This window comes from Bison bison, unplaced genomic scaffold (genome assembly GCF_000754665.1).
Source record: "Bison bison bison isolate TAMUID 2011002044 unplaced genomic scaffold, Bison_UMD1.0 scf7180017864471, whole genome shotgun sequence".
Classification (NCBI taxonomy): domain Eukaryota; kingdom Metazoa; phylum Chordata; class Mammalia; order Artiodactyla; family Bovidae; genus Bison; species Bison bison.
In genome coordinates, this window is record NW_011495032.1 from 7240440 (window position 1) to 7265116 (window position 24677).

At 40.7% G+C, this 24677-nt stretch overlaps 1 protein-coding gene across 8 annotated transcripts in view; it reads right to left on the reverse strand.

Annotated features, from left to right (window-relative positions):
- The window catches only part of CLASP1 (cytoplasmic linker associated protein 1), a 275326-nt gene that overhangs the window by 48127 nt on the left and 202522 nt on the right, over positions 1-24677 (reverse strand). For 4 of the 8 annotated variants that reach the window (XM_010860818.1, XM_010860819.1, XM_010860822.1 and 1 more), the window contains 8 exons: positions 18504-18607; positions 16566-16589; positions 15083-15327; positions 13333-13396; positions 8261-8263; positions 7906-8069; positions 5478-5556; positions 3916-4059 (listed from right to left, as the gene is read on the reverse strand). In XM_010860818.1, coding sequence (XP_010859120.1) covers positions 3916-4059; positions 5478-5556; positions 7906-8069; positions 8261-8263; positions 13333-13396; positions 15083-15327; positions 16566-16589; positions 18504-18607 — 827 coding nt within the window. The remainder of the gene's footprint in view (positions 1-3915; positions 4060-5477; positions 5557-7905; positions 8070-8260; positions 8264-13332; positions 13397-15082; positions 15328-16565; positions 16590-18503; positions 18608-24677) is intronic. The other 4 variants (XM_010860823.1, XM_010860824.1, XM_010860821.1 and 1 more) reach the window with 2 other exon arrangements.

The window sequence follows — 24677 nt, forward strand, 5'->3', positions numbered from 1 at the left end:
ACCTGTATGAAATATGCAGTGGATGGAACATCAAAACAGGGCATTTAAATAGAAGTAGCTCTAACTCCAGGAAAGATTAATCTGCAGTGCCTTAATGCACAGTTTGTGAGAGGCAGCTATGGGGCAAAGGAACATATATTTGAATATTGTGCTTTAACAAGCCTATTTAAATCAAGTAACAGTACTTTACTAGCCAGGGCTAGATGGATACAACTTAAAGCCAAACAATCTAATCCACAGATATCTTGGATGATTAAAAAGCAAAGATGCATCTGCTAAACTGAACCCAACACAAATGTGTCGTTAGGTAAGAAAGTGCCTAAGGAATTACCAAATAACTAACCATGGAAGATTCATGCCAACCCACTGAAAAGGAGACCAAAGCCTTGGGTGACAGAACACTAAGGTGGACCCCAAGATTCCAGCCTCCTGGTGAGTAAGCCCTGCACAATCCCCTCTCCTAAGGTGAGTGATGAACACCATTCCCACAATTACCTTACAAGGACGAAGGGATTTCGCCCGTACAATTAGTCCCTCCCTAATCAGTTGATTTTTGGTTAAAGTGCAGATTATCCTGGGTGGATCTGACCTAATCAGGTGAGCCACTGCAAGCAGTCACAGAGATTAACATGAGAATCTCCTGCTGGCTTCTTTGTAATTTATCTTTTGTTCTTAAAGAATAATTTTGTTAAACAGAGAATTCTTAGTTGACTTTTCTTTGCTTTCAGCACCATTAAAGTCAACAGGCTGCCTTCGTTCTCCAAGGTTTTGGATGAGAAAGCAGCTGTTTGTCTGAGGATCTGGGCTATGCTGAGCCGCTTCCTTGGGCAGCTCCCATGAGCTTCTGTTTCATTTTCAGCAGTTTGATTATGTCTAGGTGTGAATCTTTTTTTTTTTTTTTCTTTTTCTTAAAGTGTACTTGGATTTGGTTGAGCTTCTTAGATGTGCAGATTAATGTTTTTCATAAAATTTAGGAAATTTTAGGACATTATGTCTTCTGCTGGCTTTGCAGAAGCAAATTGCCAGGCCAGGTATGGGGGTGGCCTCCATGAGCTGTGACCGCCCCCTGCTGACAGCGGGCAAAAAAACAGGTACCATAGCCCTCACCAGTAATGAACTGACTTAGGCCAAGAACCAGGGAGTTGGAAGAGAATCCTACGTCTCAAGTGAGACTGAAGACCCAGGCAATATCTTGATTTCTGTCTGGGAAGACTAAGCAGAGAATCCAGAGAACATGTGCCAGACTTCTAACCCACAGAATTGTGAGATTATAAATTTTTGTAGTTTCAATCAGCTAAGTCTGTGGTAATAGGTTATGCAATATGAAACTAATATAGAAGCCAATAGAGGAGAACTTCCAAGCCTGTGGTTTTGAAAATGGTGACTTTGAAATGTTATTTGAAATTAGATAATTTCTCTTCAGGTACTTATTCATTAATTCATTTAAAATACTTCTTAAAATGCTTACTTTGTTCCTATAGGTATCATTCTAGGTGTTGGGCATAAGTAGGGAGATGGGGGTTCAGGGAACAGCAAGACCAGGCCTGGTCCTAAAGATGATGAGGACCTAGCTGGGGTCTTGTGAAAACCAGCAGCAACAGGTCAAGACCACATCAGCAGTCTATAGGTCTGAGGGTCAATCTTAGGGGAAGTGGTCTAAAATAACAGGCTGCTTATTAAAGTGTTATACTTATTAAATAAGTGTAAATTCTTATTAACACTGTGCATTAAAAATCAGCCATGTGCGGAAGGAACTCCAATCAGACACAAAACAACGTCCATACTCCACTTTGTACTAATTAAGTCAAGTGACTTTGGGTACAGCATAGGAATTGAGACTGGTTTTTATTGCAGCCAGGGCTGAGGACTACTGACAAAAAAAAAAAAAAAGCTTTTCAACCTCCTCTGAAGCCCTGGATTACTGTCCTTGAGCCCAGGTTTGAGCTCAGCCTGAAGATGAGGTGTTTTAGCAGTCCTCACAACGGGGGAGGGGAAGATGGAAGGGCAGACATGGAGGTGGAGTGCCAGTGCAGAACAGGGTTTGCACAGTAGCACAGTATGATCCAAAATAACTGAAATTAAGTGTTGAAGATCAAACAGTAAATAAGTTATGTGATCTCAGCGTTAAACATCCTAACCATAATTGACTTAAGCTAGTATTTTAAAGTGGGCTTCCCAGGTGGCACTAGTGGTAAAGAACACACCTGCCAATGCAGGAGATTTAAGGAGATGTGGGTTCAATCCCTGGGTTGGGAAGATCCCCTGGAGGAGGGCATGGCAACCCACTCCAGTATTTTTGCCTGGAGAATCTCATGGACAGAGGAGCCTGATGTGCTACAGTCCATATGGTTGCAAAGAGTTGGACACAACTGAAGCGACTGAGCATAGTATTAAAGTAACTTGAGTGTTTTGATGTCCCAGGCTGGATAACTTTGAAACATTTCTCTAGTGTCCTGATTACAAAAGTTAGGACAATAAATCCTAGTTCAAATTTTTAATGGGCATGTTCAGAGAAAGTAGACATCATGACCACAGTCAGCTGTTCCCATACAGGCCCTAATCATGATAACACGCAAGTATTAAGTATCCTTCAGCCCCACAGGAGGGAACACTTGAGTAACACTCAATTACGAAACACAAACTCACATAGACACACACACATTTACTTGCTATGCCTAAATGCAGGAAGGTTTTTGTATACATTGGTTGATCTATGATTTTGAAAACCGTAACAGAAATACTTTGACTTTCCAATCAACCAAATCATTTTACCACCTCCTACTGTATCCCTCTAATCCCAAAGAGGCTTAATAGTTAAAGGTTGCCAGTGAAATGTTCTTTTGATAAATACTGAAAAATTTTATAAAAGGATCATAAATTTAAAATATTATTTAATACCAGAACAATAATTTTGAATGAGTGCATTAATAAAATTCATCCTTGTTTCTTTAACCTTGGAGAACTTCATTTATAATTAATACTATATAATGGCTGGAGAATTATATGGGCTGTAATTCTCCCAAAGAAACATTATGGGTGATTCTTTGATTCTCCTCCTTGGACTCTAGGAGGCAGGTGCTAAGCAGGTAGGTGTTCAGGTGCAAAGCAATCTTGCTAACACTGCTTAGAATCATCCTTAACCCTGCCTTGACCTAAGTGGTCCACATTATTAATTCTATCCCAAGGCCAAAGGACTATTTTGGCTATAGAGTTGGCTATGAAGGAAGTATACTATGGGGAGAAAAACGCAAGGTTCATGATTATACACAAATAATCAAAATCAAATACTTTTAGTCTAAAAGTAGAACTGAGAAATCTGACTTAAAAGTAATTTTTAAAGGCTAGTTGGGCTAGTTAGTTTACATATAAAGTAAAAGAATGATGGCCATGTGTGAAACTCAAACACAGAAGAACAGGACATGGACAGGAAGAGAATAGAAGCAATAAGCACAGTGATAACTCACACTTCCTGTGTGCTTATCACATGTCAGGAACTGACCATGCTTTCAACATGTATGAATTCATCTTCATAGTAGTCCTGAGGCAGAATACTACCTAGGAATAGAAATGCTAACATCCTGTGCTCCCTTAAACTGCATTACCTGCCTCTCAATGTGCCATGAGCAAGTATTTATCTTTAGCTGATTAAAAAAAAAGCAACAATACAACATTTTGGTATCAGGGTGTCTCCCATGACACAAGATTTCAGATTTTCATTTTGATACGGAAAGACTGGAATAAGGTGGTCCTGGACAGAGAAGATAGGGGTAGGAGCAAAGTCTTGGTTTCGTAGAAAAGGAAAGAGAGAGGTTTGCATGTAGGTATGGAGGTGGTTTGAACATTCCCATAAATTCCTCTAATTCACACCTAAGAAAAGGCTGTGATTAAAGCTGTGCCTGGAGCTTTGGGACATACCTTTCTCACGTCTGAACTCTTTGGTTCTGTTGTCCAGGTTATAATTCTAGAAACAGCAAGCCTTGTCTCACTAGAGTTTATGAAATCTGTTGGGTCCATCTGCCTGGCAAGAGACTCAATGTACTTCAGGATTGCAACTTTGACCTGAAAGAACCAGTAATTACAAACAGTAAGTACACTTCACACATTTTTGAACAGGACTCTTATTGGTGCTCAGAGAAGTACACACGACCTGGACTTATGTTCCTACACAGGGAGCCTGCAGCAGGGAAAAGCATGGATGACTGACCCGGAAGTCTGGGACAGGAAGGGGGCCCTGCATTTAAGCAGGCCCTGATCTTCTGACACGCCAGGACACTTGCTGAGCAAGAGCCCACTCGGGGGGACCGAGGGACCCCCAGTTCTGCCACTGACAGAGTGGGCACGAACAACTCTGTGTTTTGATTTTTAGCCACTCTAGGCCAGGTCTTGCAAGGCAGCACTGAAGGCAATCAGGGTGATGTTCTGCCCTAACTTCTCCACTGATATCTCACTTGGCTTTGACCTCAGGAGAAACAGGCTATTATTTATTGAAGGTGAAGGTGAAGTCACTCAGTCATGTCCAACTCTTTGCAACCCCATGGACTGTAGTCTACCAGGCTCCTCTGTTCATGGGATTTTTCCAGGCAAGAATACTGGAGTGGGTTGCCATTTCCTTCTCCAGGAGATCTTCCCGATCCAGGGATTGAACCTGGGTCTCCCACATTGTAGGCAGACGCTTTACTGTCTGAGCCACCAGGGAAGTAGGCTTCTCCTAAAACCTTGATGGGAGAAGGAAATGGCAACCCTCTCCAGTATTCTTGCTTGGAGAATCCTGTGGACAGAGGAGCCTAGAGGGCTGCTGTCCATACGGTTGCACAGAGTTGGAGCAGGCATGCATGCATTGGAGAAGGAAATGACAACCGACTCCAGTATTCTTGCCTGGAGAATCCCAGGGACAGAGGAGCCTGGTGGGCTGCCATTTACGGGGTCGCTTAGAGTCGGACACGACTGAAGTGACTTAGCAGCAGCAGCAGCAGCAAAACCTTGACAGAAACTGGTGATCAAAGAATGGACAGTGTACCTGATCTGATTCAAAGGAACACATCCTCCTTCAAATACTATCAGTCTTGTTCTTACATTTTTTACATTACAAAACATCTAACAGCTAATTTACCTGTGTTATAATGTTAATGTTAAAAACATTCTAATAAGATAGCTATTTCAATACATCAAAATTTTCTAGTTTAAACATTAACTGTGAAACAGTAATAACACGCAAATGTTGGTGAGGACGTGAAATAATTGGGAGTTCTCAGACACTGCTGGCCGGAATATAATATGGTACAACCATCTCAGCAGTCTGAAATACAGTGAAGCACGTCCTTACCGAGTAAACCAGCACTAGGCACCACACCAAGAGAAATGGGCACACGGTGCTCATAGCAGATTTACTAACAGCCAAATATGAGTCATGTCTGAAAAAGTATAGTTTAAGCAAATTTGAATTCTAGAGGTTGAACTATAATGACAAAGTTACTGACCTTGAGGTTAGGAGTTTGAGTCTGATCCACAATAAATCGCATCAAAATGTTAAATTGTTGATCAAATGGAAAGGAGTCCCTAGGTTTATAAAAAGAAGAAAGTATTTTAAAAGAAAGATTTCTTACAAAAAGTAATGTAAAATCATGTAAGAAACTAAAAAACAGATTAACACACGTAAAAAGCAAACCTGTTTACTTTTAAACATTACTTTTCATTTTATATAATAAATACTAAAGTAATACACATAACATAGAAAAGTTAGAAAAAGAGAAATCTTCTTAGAAGTCCCAAAACACATAAACGAAGCAATGAAGTAAGGAAGAAATGCTTACTTGCCTTCTCAGGATTTGTTTAGCTCCTTCTCCAGGTACCTTCTGGAAAACTGCTCACTTAAGAAAGAGCTCCAACACCCAAGCCTACCCTTTATACCCTGACGAGGCTGCCTGCACCATCTATCCCCTGAGGTCTTTGCTGGGTAATAGCCTGTGAGCCAACTGTGTGCATCAGCAGAGACGAGTGCCTGGGGACACTCACCAGACACACGCCCGCCAGCTACAGACATACACAGCAGCCTGTGGCCCTAAGAGTCCCACTCCAGCTCCACTTCTCACTTGGGACCGATTCTGTGTCTTGTCATCATCTCGTGTATGTGATCCAACTGGGTAGCCTTGAGGGCTCTTGGAGAATGAAAGTTAGCACTCCTTTCCTTAAAAATTACCCATATGATTTTAAAACTGCCCAAAGGATCCCTTGTTCCTGATGCAGACATGCCTTCCATGGTAATAGGAAAGATAATGCAACAGAAAAACCTATTATATTGAGGCTGAGTATATGTATTGCTCTCTTTAGACTCCCTTTAAGAGACTTTTCTCAGTGTACAAAAGTATAGTGAAAATAAAAGGGATGTAGGGTTACGTCTATAAAATCACAGGACTGATCTGAAATTTAAATAAAATAATACAAGAAAAATATAAAGTGTATGGTACACACTAGGTCTTAGTAGTACCATCATTATACTGATTAATAAAAAGTAAACAATCCAACAGCACATCCTTTTCTCCCACAACTATCTGTATCCAGGAGGCTCTGAGGACCACTTCTGGAGGCAAAACATACTTAATATACATGATTTAAGTGACTCATATTGGCTACACATCAAAGAAATAACACATAGAACACCTCCCCCTTTTCCCACAGCAAACGGAGGGTGGACGTCTTAGGCATTCACCAGAATAATGCCAACTCAAAGATGTATGTATTTCATCTCATGAATTGTTGGGAATTTCAATGCTAACAAGAGAATATGGGTATTAAGTAAAAAAGAAGATATTCAAGTGGGTGACAAAAACTACAGGTAACAGAGTGACAAGAAACCATCTACAAAGAGTTTCCTAATATCAAAATGGTCTAGTTCCCTCCTCCCCAACCAAATAGACATTTTTCCAAAGATGATATACAAATGGCCAAAAAGTACACAAAAAAGTGCTCAACATCACTGATTATTAGAAAAATGCAAATAAAAACTACAGTGAGATATTGTCTCATACTTGTTAGAACGGCTATTATCAAAAAGATAACTGCTGCTGGTGGAAATGTAAATTGGTGCAGCCACTATGGAAAACAGTAAGGATGCTTCTCAAAAAACTAAAACTAGGGAGTTCCCTGGTAGCCTAATTGTTAGGATTCTGGGCTTTCACTTCTCTGATCCATGTTCAATTTAAGATCAGGAAACTGAGATCCCACAAGCCACAGTGTGTGGCCAAAAAACAAAAAAAGGAGAGAGAGCCATCTGACCTCTGTTCCCTGCAGCACCATTCACAATCACCGAGGCACGAAAACAACCTCAGTGTGTTGATGGGTGAATGGATAAAGAAAATGTGGTGCATATATAAACAGAATATTATTTCACCATAAAAAAGAAGGAAACTATGCCATTTGTGACAACATGGATGAAACTTGAGGGTATTATACTACGTGAAATAAGTCAGAGAAAGACAAATACTGTATGATATCACTTATCTACAGAATTAAAAAAAAAGTCAAACCCATAGAAACAGAGAGTAGAATGGTGGTTGCCAGACCCTAGGGATGGAGGAGATGGGGAGATACTGGTCAAAGGGCACAAACTTCCAGTTACAGTTATGACATGAATAAGTTCTAGGGGTCAAACATATAGCATGTTGATCACAGGTAATGATATTGTATCATACACTCGTTAAGAGAATGTATCTTAAATGTTTTTTACCACATACGCAACAAAAAATAGTAATTAAGTGAGGTGAAGGATATAAATATTAACACTGTACTAATCATTTAGCAATATACACATGTATCAAATCCTCATGCTGTACACTTAAAACTTACATGATGCCGTATGTCATTATATATCAAAAGCTGGGAGAACACAATCTTGCCCCAAACACTTGCCTTGTGACATCAAGAGCCTTCTGAACTTTTGCTTGCACAGATCCAAGTAAATCCGCTCCCATTTTCTTCAGTAATTGTGTGAGAAGAACAAAAAGCCAGTCTTGCAGGTCATCCTTATGAATTATTATAAAATCCACAAGGGTCTCCAAAAACATACTGAAAACCTAGACACAAAGGGAAACCAAGTATTTCACATGTTTAATTCATAATTTCCTCCCAAGTCTTCAAAACGTGAAAATGCCCAATTGGCCTTTGCCCAGACTCCTAACTTGGGTGACAATGTTAACAACTGGACACGGCATAGACGGCAAACGTAGTACCGAAAAGAGATAAAGGAAAAGGGGTTGGAACTTACTCTCTGTTGTGAATTCCACCGCAAACCAGGCCATGCAACGAAACAGAGTCCATGTTAGTCCACAGTGAAGTCATATCATTTTCATGCAGTTTCCTAAAAGGCCTGAAAAGGCTATGAACTGACAAAATCCTCTCCCCTCCCTCTACATGCCTTTAAAATCCAGTACAGAGAGATATTAACTTTGTTGAAAAGTATGAGTCTAATCTTGGAGGCCAGCCTTCCTTCCTTTCTTCTCTCTCTCTTTAAAAAACCCTTTTAACCACTATATTTATTTCATTTCTAGCATTCAACAACTATTACTGTAGGATAAGGAAAAAAAAACTTGCATACCTATTGCTTTTCATTTCTATCATCTATTTTGATGTATGCCAATTCAGATATTACAAAGTGTTATCTCTATAAAAAGATATTATAAAAACTATACTAATATTATCAAAGAGTACAGCTTAGAATAAAACAGACTGACAGCTGACATAATTCTCACACCACGGTGCGATCATCACTGCTACCTCCTGTGAGACAAAGTTCACAGTGGCTTATCCCTGAACCAATTTCAGAGAGGTAAATGGTAGCACTGTGTCCCTATTTGGTTAATGAGTTGTGTTCTGCTGGGACAAACCAGCTATTGTAGACTTACTCAGTTATAGCGCAGGAACTATTAACCACCAGGGGTCTCTCGGGAGACAGCTCAGAGAGAAGTCAATGAGTCCCAGCTGCAGGACTCCTGGCTTAGCACTAAGGCAGCTAGCAAATATTAACTAAACTGAGACCTCCAAACTCACTGTACAAGAGCCTTCTGATGGAAACAAATTTCCTTCTTTATCCTCACATTCTTTATCCTCATGTTCTGAATCAGCAATCTAGAGGTGACAGGTAATAGAAATTTCATCAATGTCCAAATCCACCTAATATCCCTTATGCTATATATCTTACGAGTCTTATGCTTTAAATCTTACTGCTCATAATATTATCTTACAGAAAATCTTGATAATTTTATCTCTGAACATCTATGTGGCTTTTAAAATCGATGCTTCTTGGACTTTATTAATATTGTGAATGTCAACCTTGTTGTGAGGGTCAAAACAGGAATTTTAAGATGTGTTTCAAGACCAATACTGAGGAGAATTGTTGCCCCCCAGCAAAAAATAGGAGAATCCCTGTGTTCACTCTCCCCTGCTCTGGTGAGCATCTCAGAAGCAAGGGAGGGGTGCAATGTTTTCTGTACCCCTAACCCAGAGTGGGTGCTCAGCCAGTGTGGAATGAGAGCACAGCAGGTGGATGACTGACATTTCATGGACAATTTCCACAAGGAGGAAAGGGCAGGAAAAGAAGGGAGATGATGACTGCCTAGGCTTCTGGCCATGACAGGTTTCCTTCCCCTGGTAGGACTTAGAAGAGACCATTTTTACTAGGAAAACGATAGTATAAGATAGTTAAAGCTTGCGCATCAAGTATTTTAAGATTTGCTTGTGTTGATTTTAGGTTTTCTCAATTTCTATGGAAGTTGAACAGTTCTATGAAGACCCTACAAGACGTTTTAGAACTAACATCCAAAAAAGATGTCCTTTTCATTATAGGGGACTGGAATGCAAAAGTAGAAGTCAAGGAACACCTGGAGCAACATGCAAATTTGGCCCTGGAGTACAGAATGAAGCAGGGCAAAGGCTAATAGAGTTTTGCCAAGAGAACGCACTGGTCCTAGCAAACACCCTCTTCCAATGACACAAGAGAAGACTCTACACATGGACATCACTAGATGGCCAATGCCGAAATCAGGTTAATTATATTCTTTGCAGCCAAAGATAGAGAAGCTCTATACAGTCAGCAAAAACAAGACTGGAAGTGGACTGTGGCTCAGATCATGAACTCCTTATTGCCAAATTCAGACTTAAATTGAAGAAAGTGGGGAAAACCACTAGACCATTCAGGTATGACCTAAATCAAATACCTTATGATTATACAGTGGAAGTGACAAATAGATTTAAGGGACTAGATCTGATAGACAGTGCCTGATGAACTATGGACAGAGGTTCATGATATTGTACAGGAGACAGGGATCCCCAAGACCCAAGACCATCCCCAAGAAAAAGAAACACAAAAAAGCAAAATGGCTGTCTGAGAAGGCCTTACAAATAGCTGAGAAAAGAAGACAAGCGAAAAGCAAAGGAGAGGAGGAAAGATATACCCATTTGAATGCAGAGTTCCAAAGAATAGCAAGGAGAGATAAGAAAGCCTTCCTCAGTGATCATTGCAAAGAAATAGAGGAAAATAATAGAATGGGAAAGACTAGAGATCTCTTAAAGATAATTAGAGATACCAAGGGAACATTTCATGCGATGCTATGCTATGCTAAGTCACTTCAGTCATGTCTGACTCTGCGATCCCATAGACGGCAGCCCACCAGGCTCCCCCATCCCTGGGATTCTCCAGGCAAGAACACTGGAGTGGGTTGCCATTTCCTTCTCCGATGCACAAAAGTGAAAAGTGAAAGTGAAGTCGCTCAGTCGCGTCCGACTCTTAGCGACCCCATGGATTGCAGCCTAACAGGCTCCTCCGTTCATGGGATTTTCCAAGCAAGAGTACTGGAGTGGGGTGCCATTGCCTTCTCCGACATTTCATGCGAAGATGGGCTCAATAAGGACAGAAATGGCATGGACCTAACAGAAGAAGAAGATATTAAGAAGAGGTGGCAAGAATACACAGAAGAATTGTACAAAAAAGATCTTCACGACCCAGATAATCACAATGGTGTGATCACTGACCTAGAGCCAGACATTCTGGAATGTGAAGTCAAGTGGGCCTTAGAAAGCATCACTACAAACAAAGCTAGTGGAGGTGATAGAATTCCAGTTGAGCTATTCCAAATCCTGAAAGATGATGCTGTGAAAGTGCTGCACTCAATATGCCAGCAAAGTTGGGAAACTCAGCAGTGGCCACAGGACTGGAAAAAGTCAGTTTTCATTCCAATCCCAAAGAAAGGCAATGGCAAAGAATGCTCAAACTACTGCACAATGCACTCATCTTACATGCTAGTAAAGTAATGCTCAAAATTCTCCAAGTTAGGCTTTAGCAATATTTGAACTGTGAACTTCCAGATGTTCAAGCTGGTTTAGAAAAGGCAGAGGAACCAGAGATCAAATTGCCAACATCCACTGGATCATCGAAAAAGCAAGAGAGTTCCAGAAAAACATCTATTTCTGCTTTATTGACTATGCCAAAGCCTTTGACTGTGTGGACCACAAAAAACTGTCGAGAATTCTGAAAGAGACGGGAATACCAGACTACCTGACCTGCCTCTTGAGAAACCTGTATGCAGGTCAGGAAGCAACAGTTAGAACTGGACATGGCACAACAGACTGGTTCCAAATTCGGAAAGGAATACATCAAGGCTGTATATTATCACCCTGCTTATTTAACTTATTATATGCTGACTACATCATGAGAAACGCTGGGCTGAAAGAAGCACAAGCTGGAACCAAGATTGCCAGGAGAAATATCCATAACCTCAGATATGCAGATGACACCACTCTTACGGCAGAAAGCGAAGAAGAACTAAAGAACCTCTTGATGAAAGTGAAAGAGGACAGTGAAAAAGTTGGCTTAAAGCTCAACATTCAGAAAACTAAGATCATGGCATCTGGTCCCATCACTTCATGGCAATTAGATGGGGACACAGTGGAAACAGTGGCAGACTTTATTTTTTGGGGGCTCCAAAATCAGTGCAGATGGTGACTGCAGCCCTGAAATTAAAAGATGCATACTCCTTGGAAGGAAAGTTATGGCCAACCCAGACAGCAAATTAAAAAGTGGAGACATTACTTTGCCAACCAAGGTCTGTCTAGTCAAGGCTATGGTTTTCCCAGTAGTCATGTATGGATGTGAGAGTTGGACTATAAAGAAAGCTGAGCACTGAAGAACTGATGCTATTGAACTGTGGTGTTGGAGAAGACTCTTGAGAGTCCCTTGGACTGCAAGGAGGTCCAACCAGTCCATCCTAAAGGAGACCAGGCCTGAGTGTTCATTGGAAGGACTGATGTTGAAGCTGAAACTCCAATACTTTGGCCACCTGATGCCAAGAACTGACTCATTTGAAAAGACTTTGATGCTGGGAAAGACTGAGGGCAGGAGGAGAAGGGACGACAGAGGATGAGATGGTTGGATGGCATCACTGACTTGATGGACATGAGTTCGGGTAAACTCTGTGAGTTGGTAATGGACAGGGAGGCCTGGCATGCTGTGGTCCATGGGGTTGCAAGGAGTTGGACATGACTGAGCGACTGAACTGAACTGAACTGAAGGTTGTTTTGGTCCTTTATCCACCCTTTTACTTTCCTGATATCTTCACTCCTCTTGTTTTCTGTCTCTAAAACCATCCAACACCTTCAAAGGCTTCCTCCCAAACTCTGGCTTTTATTTAAAATCTAGACTCCGAGTAAACTTTTGTCAAGGGTCTTGCTCTCAGCTCCACTCCTAGAAAGGGCTTATCTTTCACTCTGGGGTACTCAGCAGGGTGCCCTTGTCAAAAGGCGGCCCTCAGGCCCCCCAGAGGCATGGGCATCAGCTGGGTGGCCACCGTCTAGCAAATTCTTAGAAGTGGCAATCTATTTGGAGAAATATTTGATGTGGCTTTTCAGTAAATCCATTCTATAAATGCTGTCATTTTTCTATCTTGTCCTATACAGACAAATTCTACATGGGTACCAAAAAAATATTTGTACACTTGATTATTTTCTTCACTACTGTAACTTTCTAAAAAGGCGTTATAATACACTGTTACCTCCTAGCATCCAGCCTACGTACTTCCATGAAGTATGCAAAACTGTTCGCTGAGTGAATAAAAGACTACATCTGATTCTCTCCAGGGTAATCCTTACATGAAATGCACTTTATTAATGACACTGTATGGACAAGAGAAGTTTCTAAGAATTCTGTCTTCAAAAGATATAAACTACTGTTAAAATAAGTCTGGAAGGGCTACACTGCATGGCGGGGCTGTTCTCCCACTCTGAAGTAGTGTATTATATAGAAAGACATGCAAAGAGGTTACAAGTGGGCAGGTTCTCAGACCTTACCTTGCTGTGAGGGTCAGCAAACATTCGGGTGAAAATCTCACACAATCTTTTCAATTCTACTCGACTAGGAAATAAAATGAAATAAATTTAATATTTAATAAGTCAACACTGAAAGTAGTTATAGCTTCTCTAAATCCTTTTATTTCATTTAACATGTTTTATCTAATTTTTATGTAACACCTTTTTTTCTACAAATGAATTATCTAAATTTTAATTTGATGGAATTACACAGGAATAAGAAATCACACCAATTCTGGTCTTATTCTAAAATGAAACTGAATCTCAGAGTGTGATCACGTAAGTTTACACACATGCACATATGGCAAAGCCAGACACCAAATCCTGCTCACTTCATTTCCACACTCAACAGATGAAAGGTAGTCGGGTCAATTCAGAAAAGCATGTGCAGCGGGGTCAGACAGACCTGGATTTTAGTCTCACTTCTGTTTTAGTCAAAGTACTGTGATATCTTTATACCCATTTCAGTACCACAAACCACTGCTAACTCTCTACCTGCTACAGCACCTGAGCCAAGCACACACTCACTTCACATCAGTGCCCCTGTGACGTTTCCTACCCTGAACTGCACTACCGAATCCTGTCTGTACTTCAAATTTTGATCAGAAAGTGTTACCTTCTTCCCCGTACCATGCCCTCTCAGATCCAGTGGTCCTTTTAACATTGCTAACAATGAAATCCAGACCAGACTAATGTTAATCAATAGATTCCTAGAGCTTCTTCAATGGATACTTGAAGAACACTAAGAACCAAGAAACTGGGGCCACCAGAATTAAGGAGATTATTGGAGAATAAGGACATTTCATCGTTTTTGTTTTCTGACAGATCACTAGACCACCAGAGGTGACCTACACTTCAGCAGGAATGTGCATGCACAGAATCAAACGAATAAAGGGGGGCAGGGAGTTTAGGTGGCAGGAAGGAATATGGCAGGGGTCACACTGACTATAGACGGCCACACTTGAAGCCCAGTGACTCGTCAGTCCATGCTCACAGAGTTTTGCAGAGCCATCCATGAACAGAAACACGTAACTAGTCTCACAGCATTGCTTAAAAAAATTATTGAAAGAATGTAACAGACTATACTTCAAATATCTGTCTAACCATGAGGTTCACCCTGCAATCAATGACATATCAGTACTGTCATGGTCTTATAAAAAGCATTTCTTCTTAGATATAAAATAATGGTGTGTCAGTGGTACCTTAGATCTGATGAAATATGTTATAAACATGTGTTTTTGGTATATGCAATACATGCCTATTTTAGAAAATTTATGAAATACAGAAACAAAAACAAAAGCAAAAATAATCAATTCTAGAGATAATGCTGTACCACTTTGGAGTTCTCCATTTGAGTGTCTCTCTACTCTGCATATTTATAAAAACTATACATATGCACATGCACATGAAAACATTTTAGACTGAGACTGGCATCATTTTATTCATGTCTCTGAAGTGTAAATAAACTGTACTAACTTCAGAGTTGTTTTTATGTTTTACCTAAACCACAAACTGTTCTGAGTTTTCTCAAAACACCTACTAGACAAATCTGAGCCATGGTGAACCAAATGTTTCCTAGACCTAATAAGCTATGGAGTGTTTGCCCAATATTTAAGTTCTCTGGAAGGCAAAGACCACATCTGAGCCATCCTGGCCTCTCTTGGGCCTGCCCCATAGATGACAATGCATCCGTGTCAGGCTCAATCTGAAGGAACCTGGCCTCCCATCCTACCTCAGCGTTCTCTGGCTCTTTAGCAGGTTCTGCAGACCCAGCAGCCCTTCCTTCCTCTCAGCCCAGTTGGAGCTGGCACAGTGGTTGAGCACCTCAGCCACGTCCTCTGTCTGGCGCAGGTAGTGGGGGATACCCCCATTCCGGGAGCCGTACGAGCGCTCCGAGCACACGCTGGAGGCGTCGCTGTTGGCGTCATCATCAGAATACATCCCATAGGGCTCGTATCTTCTCCTCACAGGCTTCTTCTGCCAGATCCAAGGAGGGGTTGGGGAAGAAATGGAAAGGCAACATGAGTCTTACCACACAAAATCAACAACGAAGAGTTAAATGTAGATACACACACACACAAACACACACATGGGCACATGCACCCACACCTTCCCTTTGCTTACAGATTAGGGAAATGGAAACAGAACAGCAGACTTCTGGTAGGTAGAGTGAGTAGTAAGCAGAGCAACCCACAGCAGAAGAAGGAGTGTGATCTTTAGTGCGGTGTACGGCCCTCTCAGTAACATGGACCCACCATGTGACTTCAGAAAGCCTCCTAACCTTTCCCTGAGATAATACTGATTACCATTCTCAGAGGCTTGTTGTCAGGATTAAGTGGAATTATATGCTAAACAGCCTAGCTCAGCACCTGACACACTGAGTCTGTGAGCCCACTACCCTTCCCCAACCAAAAGCAACCTGTCTTGAACATGGTCTATAAGTAAATTTGTTTGAAAATTCATGCTCCCTTAAGAACATCTGACACTGCAATGTCAGTGGTGTAGTGTCCTATATAAAAGGATTCTCAAAAAATCTATACCATTTTTATTAATGACTCACAGTTTTACAACACTACTAGGCCTCCTTAGACTAGAATACCCACTTCATTCATGTCTCTTACCCTGAATATAAAACTATTAAGTTAAATTCCAAAATTATATAGCAAGAACTATATAAAACAGATAAAATTTAATTTCTCTAAGAGGAAAACAAGTAGCTACGGGCTTAAACTGCACCAGTGTAACTTCCTAGGAATGTGACTTGTATACACATCACAACTTACCTGGGACGGCTCTGCCTTCCACCTACTGTCCCCAGTTAATTATTAATGGCACCCTCCCTCATGCTTAAAAGTATCCTTGTTAGGATGATAATTACACAGCCATCTCATTTATACAAGAACTAGATTCCTAAGATAAGGAAAATGCTGAATGTATCCACTCATGAAATAATGACGTGAGACAAAACCTAGGTTAGTAAAATGAAACACTAGGATGATAATGGACAGAACTTGATGTTGGAAAACAATGCTCAAACACATGTGAGATATGACCAGTTCTATCACTAGCAAAAGCACCACTAGTTTCCACAAAATCACAGTTCAGAACAGAACTTCTACACTAGGCTACATTTTTGTTGCTTTTACCAGCTCCTAAAGGAAATATACTCACAACAGAAAAAAAAATTTATAAAACAAAAGTTAAAGCACTGGTACCTTGCTCCTGGAGTCTCCTAACAGCTGTAGGCAGGAAAATATTGAAGGATGGGGAAAAAGCATAGAGAATTATGTCAGAAGCATATGTGGGGATTGTTCTTGCAACAAAAGTGTACAGCAAAACATATATTAGCAAACCAAAAATACAGGTTAGCAAGCAATTCATATCAAGCAAATAACAAAGAATGCTTTCACAATGGCATTTCCTAACCCTCTTGCACCTCTTATGAGACATTCCAGTATCTGCTCTATAATTCTTTGCTGCAACTCTCCCCACACCACTGAGGCACATCCCAAATGTTGCTATTAACTCTGTTGTCTGCTCCTAGGAAAGCTTCTGTCCCGGGACTTCCTTTCTGCGAGGCAGGGACTGAGTACCATCCTGGCGCTGTCTTCTGAAGCAGGTCATGGGAAGAGACCAAGAGGTTTGGACAAAATATCGTAAGGGCAGTGGGAGTGTAAGGAGAGCCACAGCTCAGAGAAAAGCCCAAGTCAGGCAATGGCAAAGCCCAGATTCTTGAGTCCTGCTCTGCCTCCTGGCACTTTGTGCAGTGTTCCTGGGGCAGATCTTTAAGAAACAAGGAAACACAGCCCTCCCCCCTTCCCCAACCCCAACCGAAGTGCTGTCTCACCAAGGGCTTTGCACATCCATCACTTCTCACCCCACTGGTTCCCACTTCTTAAAAGTCCCGGAATAGGTAAGAAACAAATTCCAAATGCTGCAACTTGGAAGGAAAACCGCTTCATAAAGTCTCTTGACTTGATAAAGTCTCTTGTGACTCTTGAAGTCCTACTTAAAGCAATTATCCTGAACTCCAGTACCTGCCAGGAAGAGTCCTTCCACACCCAAGGCTGATGAACAGACCTGGCTGATGAGGGGCAGCCCTCATCAGGAAAGCACTAGGAGACTGGAAGACTGCTTGCTCACAGATGTTTGTCAGAGAAACCTGGCTGAGCAAGAATAAATGAGGGAGGGCCAGGAGGGATGAGAGGTAGAATTCCTGAAGCCACACACTATGAAGTTTTGATCAAATGAAAACAGGGCTGGATTTAAAACCTCAGGATCTGAAAGCAGGGTATTATAATGCTTTTCTCTTAAAACAGTACAAGTAACACCAGAGATCAGACAGCTCTCTAAAGCATGTCTATTTTAAATGCTGAGCACATAAACCAGAAGAAACAAGAGGCTGTGTTACTACCCGCTGAAATGCATCTTTATAAGGCAAATTGACCACAAGCTGATTCTACTGAGGAACTTTTTGCTGGAAGCATAAATTTAAGGACCTCTAATCAAAAAAAAAAAAAAAAAGGACCTCTAATCACTTTATATTGCTTTTTAAAATATTACATTATAACAATGAGAGAAAAAAACATACTCCACTAGTGCTTCATATTCTCAAAAAGTTCATCTTAAAATCTGGGAAAGTTTCTGTAAATAATGACTTAAGGACTCATTCAAACAAATAAACAAAATCATACGGAACAACTAGTGATGGTAATGGAATGCAAGAGTTTCAAACCACAAAGTCTATGACCTACTATTATACAATGATGTGCTTAGGCTATGCCATCAAAGCCCGTAAAGCAACAGAAGCAAAAGAAGGGGCAAAAAGGAAATGCTGAAAAAAAAATGGATAAAAAAGGAAAAGAAGAAGCCCAATGACATCAGAGAAGCCCAATGTCATCCAAACCTCCTTGTTACTGAAGAGCAGAGAAGACACTCTTGACGTTAAAGTGGCTCGAAAGGCCAGTTTTCACTTACGTACAGGGTTAAAAGTTTAAGAAGAAAGGAATAACCTAAATTTACCCAATATTTACACGATTTCAAAGAGTATCAAAGAAGACTTAGTGACCTGATTTGGAGGCTACTTCCTGTGAAGACAGAGAAAAATGTAGGTCAGTAATTCAAAGAGACTCCACACACATCGGGCCTCTTACCAAAGCATCAGCAACAGCAGCTTCCAGATCTGTACTGGTGCTCAGAACCCGCATGGCATTCACAGAACCAGGAATTCTTCCTGCCTGGCCGAGCCCAAAGCGGTCTAGGTAAAAAACAAAAGCAAAAATATATGTCATTTTAATTCAAATGTTTTCATTTCTTTGCAATGCCCCTTGCCTCATCCCATACTGGACAGAAACACTGAAAAATCTCTGGCCAGTTTTTACTGCAGTTGGCTTGTAGTTGCAACTACACTTGACTTGTTTACCAGTGGCAGAGATTACAATGTTCACATTTAATATGGTTGCATTCTGACAATTGAAATGGTTCTTTAATGATATTTTATTTTGGAAAAGTGCTGAGATATAGGCTGGAGAGGGGAACTTATTATAGAAGGGAACTGGGCCATGAGTTGAGCCTTTTCACCTATTTAGTATTCTCTCTAGTGGCAAAAGAAGCCCTGATATTTGGTCAAACTAATTAGAAAGCTCTATGGTTTGAGATAAATGAGTTCTAATGCAATATGTAATAAACAGATAAAATTTGAATCCAATGTATTACACTGATCTCTGTGCAAATTTTCATTACTGTCACTACTGTTTGTTATTAAGCTCAATTAATTTTAGATATCTGTTCATCATGATGCCTGCGTCACCAAAGGTTATTTAAAAATCAATATATTAAAATTATTTAATCTTCACCACAAAAAGCTAGTATCTTCACTGCAAAACATTAATCATTCAGATAATATAAATTTTTGCGAAGTCCCTCAGAGGATTTTTAAATGATAATCTTTATATGTGTGAACAAAATGGACAGAATGCAAAAAAATTTTCCAATTTTAGTGGTTCAAACAACTATTATAAGCTTATTAACCTTCATGGATAATAAAGACTCTTTTCTTTGGCCGTTCCATGAGGCTTGCAGGATCTTAGTTCCCTGACCAGAGATGGAATCCGCGCCTCTGGCAGTGAAAGCACTGAATCCAAAAAGACTAACTTTTACAAGTCCCTTTACATGAACTGTCCAGCCTTCCTTCCGAAAGGCTGAGATTAAAACAATGCAGGAGAATGTCAGTGTAAATTACACTGGTAAGGGTATCTACTGGTAAAGGTTTTTTCACTTCAGGACAGGGCTTTATTTGGACACAGATTACTCGAAACTCACTGCCCTTGTGAGTCCATGCTGCTCACTGCTGTGGCAGCTCAAGACAAAGCAATCCAGTAAATGATTCTTATTTAAAATGTTAAGATTAAAAACACTTTAACAAATAAGACACTGTTTGGACAAGGAAAATCTCTGTATTTGCCATATTCTAATAATGAAGGCATTTGGTGGGGGGGAGGGAGACAGAAAGCTAAAGTCTGTCTTACATAATTGATCTTTCTTATAAAATGACATATTTAAAATTTGGATAGGTAAACAAGATATCACCTACAACCTGGTGAACTTTAATTTAGCTTTTTAAAATTGTCAGTTTTAAAACATATCTTCCACTGCCACAGAATGGGGGCAAAATTTAACTACTAATCAAAAGTTATACAATTATGAATTTTTATAGAAAAACAAAAATTGCATGTTATACTATCCCCTTTTTTAATGCAGTTGTTGATTATACTGAATGTCATCATTATGTATATGTTTAAAAGGTGATAACATGCTGTATAAAATCAATTATATCTCTCTCTATAATATAAATTATCAGTTCAAATATGAAACAGTTAGAAATTTGAGATTTATGATGCACAGTTTTATAAATGATCATTGTTCAAGTCTTTCTCTTTTTTCATTAAAAAAGGGTAGATAGTAAGGGATTTATGAGTAACAGAATGAAAGTAATCCAGTTATAAGCCATTTAGAAATTACCCAGCATAAACTTAAATAAAACATAATCTTAAAAAAAAAATAGATCTCATGCCAGCAAATCTTGCTCCAGGGATAAGAGTGATTTCTTCAGACACAAAATTAAAACTGTAAGAACAAAGCAATTATTCTGTGCTTCTCAGATGTGTATAGCTTCACCACACATGGTGACTGCAGATATTTATCATAGATAACTGAATCAAATCTTAAGGGGAAATGTTTGGAGTGAAGAAAATTTATAAGCCTTTTGTTTTCACCTGACCAAAATCTGCTCTATGTTCTCTCTGGTACCATTCACTTTCCAAGAGATGGATACATTTAACTGTGCCCTCAGCCTGGCCCATAATCTTTACGGGAATGTCCTAACCAAAGAACACATAATAAAATGCATAGGTGGTTCATTTAGAGAAAAAACAGAGACACTAACTCAGCAAACTGGTCACAGTTGTCATCATCAACAGTCAGATTTAAGAGATGATGCCTTGTACTCAGTTGATAAAACTGTAGTCATGAGGGATTATTAGTTTATCAAAATGATGGCAGTTAAATCTGGCAGATTGAGCATTACTGTATGTTATTTCTGCCCTAATGGCCAACCAGGGCATTTATTTGGGTATTGTTAAAATGGGGTTGAGGCAGTGTTTTGAGTCTGCAGGCTGCAAAGGCTACCTTTGGCCTGACTTGATTATCATAATCGGAGAAGGCAATGGCAAGCCGCTCCAGTACTCTTGCCTAGAAAATCCCACGGATGGAGGAGCCTGGTAGGCTGTAGTCCATGGGGTCGCTACGAGTCGGGACACGACTAAGCGACTTCACTTTCACTTTTCACTTTCACACAATGGAGAAGGCAATGGCAACCATGACTTGTTTTTCCATAAAAGCTTCAGGGCAATCCACTTCCTTCAATCCATGTGAAAAGGGGTATGCTATAATTGAACATCTGGTGACTAAATAGTACCTCCAAGTAATGAAAACTGGACAGGAATAACTAGCATTCATAGACACCACTTTACTGGGAGCAAAGACTGAGAGACAAAAGCCTCTGTTGGATGAGGTCCATACCCCAATTCTCCTAGGGATACTTCAGGACACCTATCTGGGGCTGCTGCTTTCCTGCAGGAGGGACTGAAAGCAAGGGCGGAAGTGCTTCCCCATCCTTCTGTTTTAACATAAATATGAACACTAGATAAATGATGTCAAACAAGCTACAAAGCATCTATAGCCTATTAACAGAACCATAAACATTCAACAACTTAAAAAAACAGAAGCACACTGAGGGGGGGAAAATATGAGGTGCATCCATGCCAATTGCTAGCGAATAAGATGGGAACAAATGTGACAATGAGCGTGAGACAGGCATGCATGAACACGTGTTCACCTGACTGCCCCACAGAGTCAGCCGTGGCGAGAGCACTAGTGGACCTGGAATGACGTCGAGAGGCTGCAGGTAAAAGGAACGGCAACACCCACAGGGTTAACACATGAGAACCTCAGACAGCAGCGGCCACAGGCCGGAGGGCACGAGGGCTGCTTCCAACACAGCCGTGCTTCCTCATGAAAAGAGATGGTGTTGGAGATGAATGGACAGCGAGCGCCGATCCCCGGCCTGTGCACCCAGCGGCCCACACCTCAGGTGCACGTCCATGACAGGAGCCACTACGGCCACCATGGACTATGCACAGGAAGGACGTCAGGGGCCACACCAGAGGGGCAGCAGCAGCATGGGTTATACCTCTCGTCGGTATGCAATGCACACGCAACCATGCACCATATACAGAAGCAAAGAAGTTCACAATGTTCTCTCAACAGAAACAGCATGAAGTCACAAGAAGGGGGCTTTTATATAGAAAATGGATAGACAACAAGCTCCTACTGTATAGCATAGGGAACTAGGTTCAATATCCTGCAATAAACCATCATGGAAAAGAATATGAACAAAAGAATGTATATAAATGTATAACTGAGTCACTCTGCTGTGTAGCAGTAATTAATACAACCCTGTAAATCAACTGTACGTCATTAAAAAATAATAAAATACTTTATGCTTCACAGAACAAAAATTGATTGATTTAAAAAAGGGGGGGTCAACAACTATAATTCCATTTTCCCTAGTCAACATGTTTGGTGTTCTGTTGCACAAATATCCTAATTATTAATTACCTCATTGTTTAACTGTTGGAAAGTTAGCTGCAGTAAGTTTAACAGCCTTCCTTGGAGAGGCAGCTCAGGACTCCGGTTGTGAGCACCAGCTCTGTGACACATGGAAGGTGGGAGAGGGCAGGTCCCGGTCAGATCACAACTAGTTGTATGGGCCTTGGGCAAAGTACTAAACCTCTCTGTGTCTTAGTTCTCACCTGTAAAATGGGGCTAACAGTGGTACCCTCCTCTTGGGAGTTAAGAGAGTTAAGAGAGCTTATACACCAAACACTTGAAACAGTGCCAGGCACAGAATAAACCGTGGTAGCAACAGAAGCACAGTGCTGGTGGTCACAGCAATGGTCAAGCATAAACTCTACTTCACCCTTAGATGTTAAATATTATTTTACTAACAAGCCTCATAATAATCACATCAATACATCAATCTGAGAAAATACATACCAAACTCCAGACTCGTGTGGAAGGAACGACTTTTAGAAATAATTATGAAATACAGGCTTGGGTCCAAACCTGAATTTATTGACTGGAGTACCATGCAACATAAGGCTTTTTCTTACCTCAGCAGGGGGAAAAAAGTAACATGCTTCTAATCATTACTGGGAAAGAACACAGTGACTGCAACACAGGAAGTTCACAGGTTTCCCAGAGTGACACTAAGCCATGCTGCCTTCCACCTGCATAGCCAGAGCCCAGAAACCTCAAATCCTAACACACAGTTACTCATGGAATGGTAAAGCCTCAAACTCTTCAATATTACTATTTATTTAAGCTCATGTCACTTTATGAAACATGCGTATCTGCAGGATAAGAGATACTAAACAGCAAAGGTCATCTGGTCAGTGAGGATAAATTTTTATCAGCATGCAAAAGAAAAAGAAAATCCCTAATTTCTCAAGATACACAAAAATAAGCCAGCAAGCTCTAGAACAGATATTACAAATAATCACTTTCCTTAAATAAGGAAACTGACAAAATATTGTGTAAGACTGAAACAAACTACTCATTTCTTAAACAAGCACAATGGTATCATATCCTGAGAGTTTAAACTGGAAACAGTGTTTAAGCAACACCTGAAGGTTATGAAGCTGTCCTTTAGTTCTGTTTCAACAGAATATTCTACACAAATATGTCATGTAATGAGTTCTTTGTCATGTACTCAAGTGAACATCCCACAATGGAATCCAAGTGGACCCACTTACGTAAAAGCCTCACTGACAGCAGAGTCCTAAAGCCCTTAATCTTCCCAAAAGTTGTCACCGTAACCATTTAAATATATATTAATATCATTAAAACGGTCCAAAACAAGTTTTTAAGAAAAATACAGGATGTCCTAATGGTCCAGTGGTTAAGAATTCACCTCCAATGCAGGTGACACAGGTTGATCCCCGGTCCAGGAAGATTTCACATGCCACAGGGGCCCACGTGCAATAACTCCTGAGCCTACACTGCAGAGCCCATGCTCTGCAACAAGAGAAGCCACTGCAATGAGAAGCCCGTGCACCACAACCAGAGAGTAACCCCCACTCACTGCAACGAGAGACAGCCTGCACAGCCGCAAAGACCCAGCCCAGCCAAAAACTACACAAAACAAAACAAAACACCCTATAAACTCAAACCCAATATGCAGTCAGCAAAACAGTTACTTCTGTTCCTTTTCTTTTAAAAAGTGAAGGTTGGCTATATAAGTTGATTCAAAGGGGGCACTAATACAAAATCTCACTGATTTATAAAGGGGGTACAAAATGAATATTAAAGTGAGTGAGAAGAAGGAAACATCACACCCTCTAAAGGGCACAGGAGGTTCTCTAAGGGGCAGCAACCTCTGGGGTTTGTACATGAATTCTCGGGTCCTCTGGTCAAGCCTGGAAACACAGCCAAGCAGAGTGCTTTCTCCGTACCTGGGCCTGGGGAGGCCTCAGAAAGCATTCAGCTCACTTTGCAGGAACAAGAGAAAGACGCCTCCGATGAGGTGGAGGAACAGCCAAGCTCTGAAGTCAGAATTGTGTGATCTGGAGAAAGTGGACTCTTTTCCCAGGCTCAGTTGTGTCATTTGTAAAAGAGGGGCGATGATACCTGTCCCAGAGGCTGAACAGGACCCACAAGGGTTATGTGCCCACTGACTGCTCAGAATGGTGCAGGGACATATAAGCACT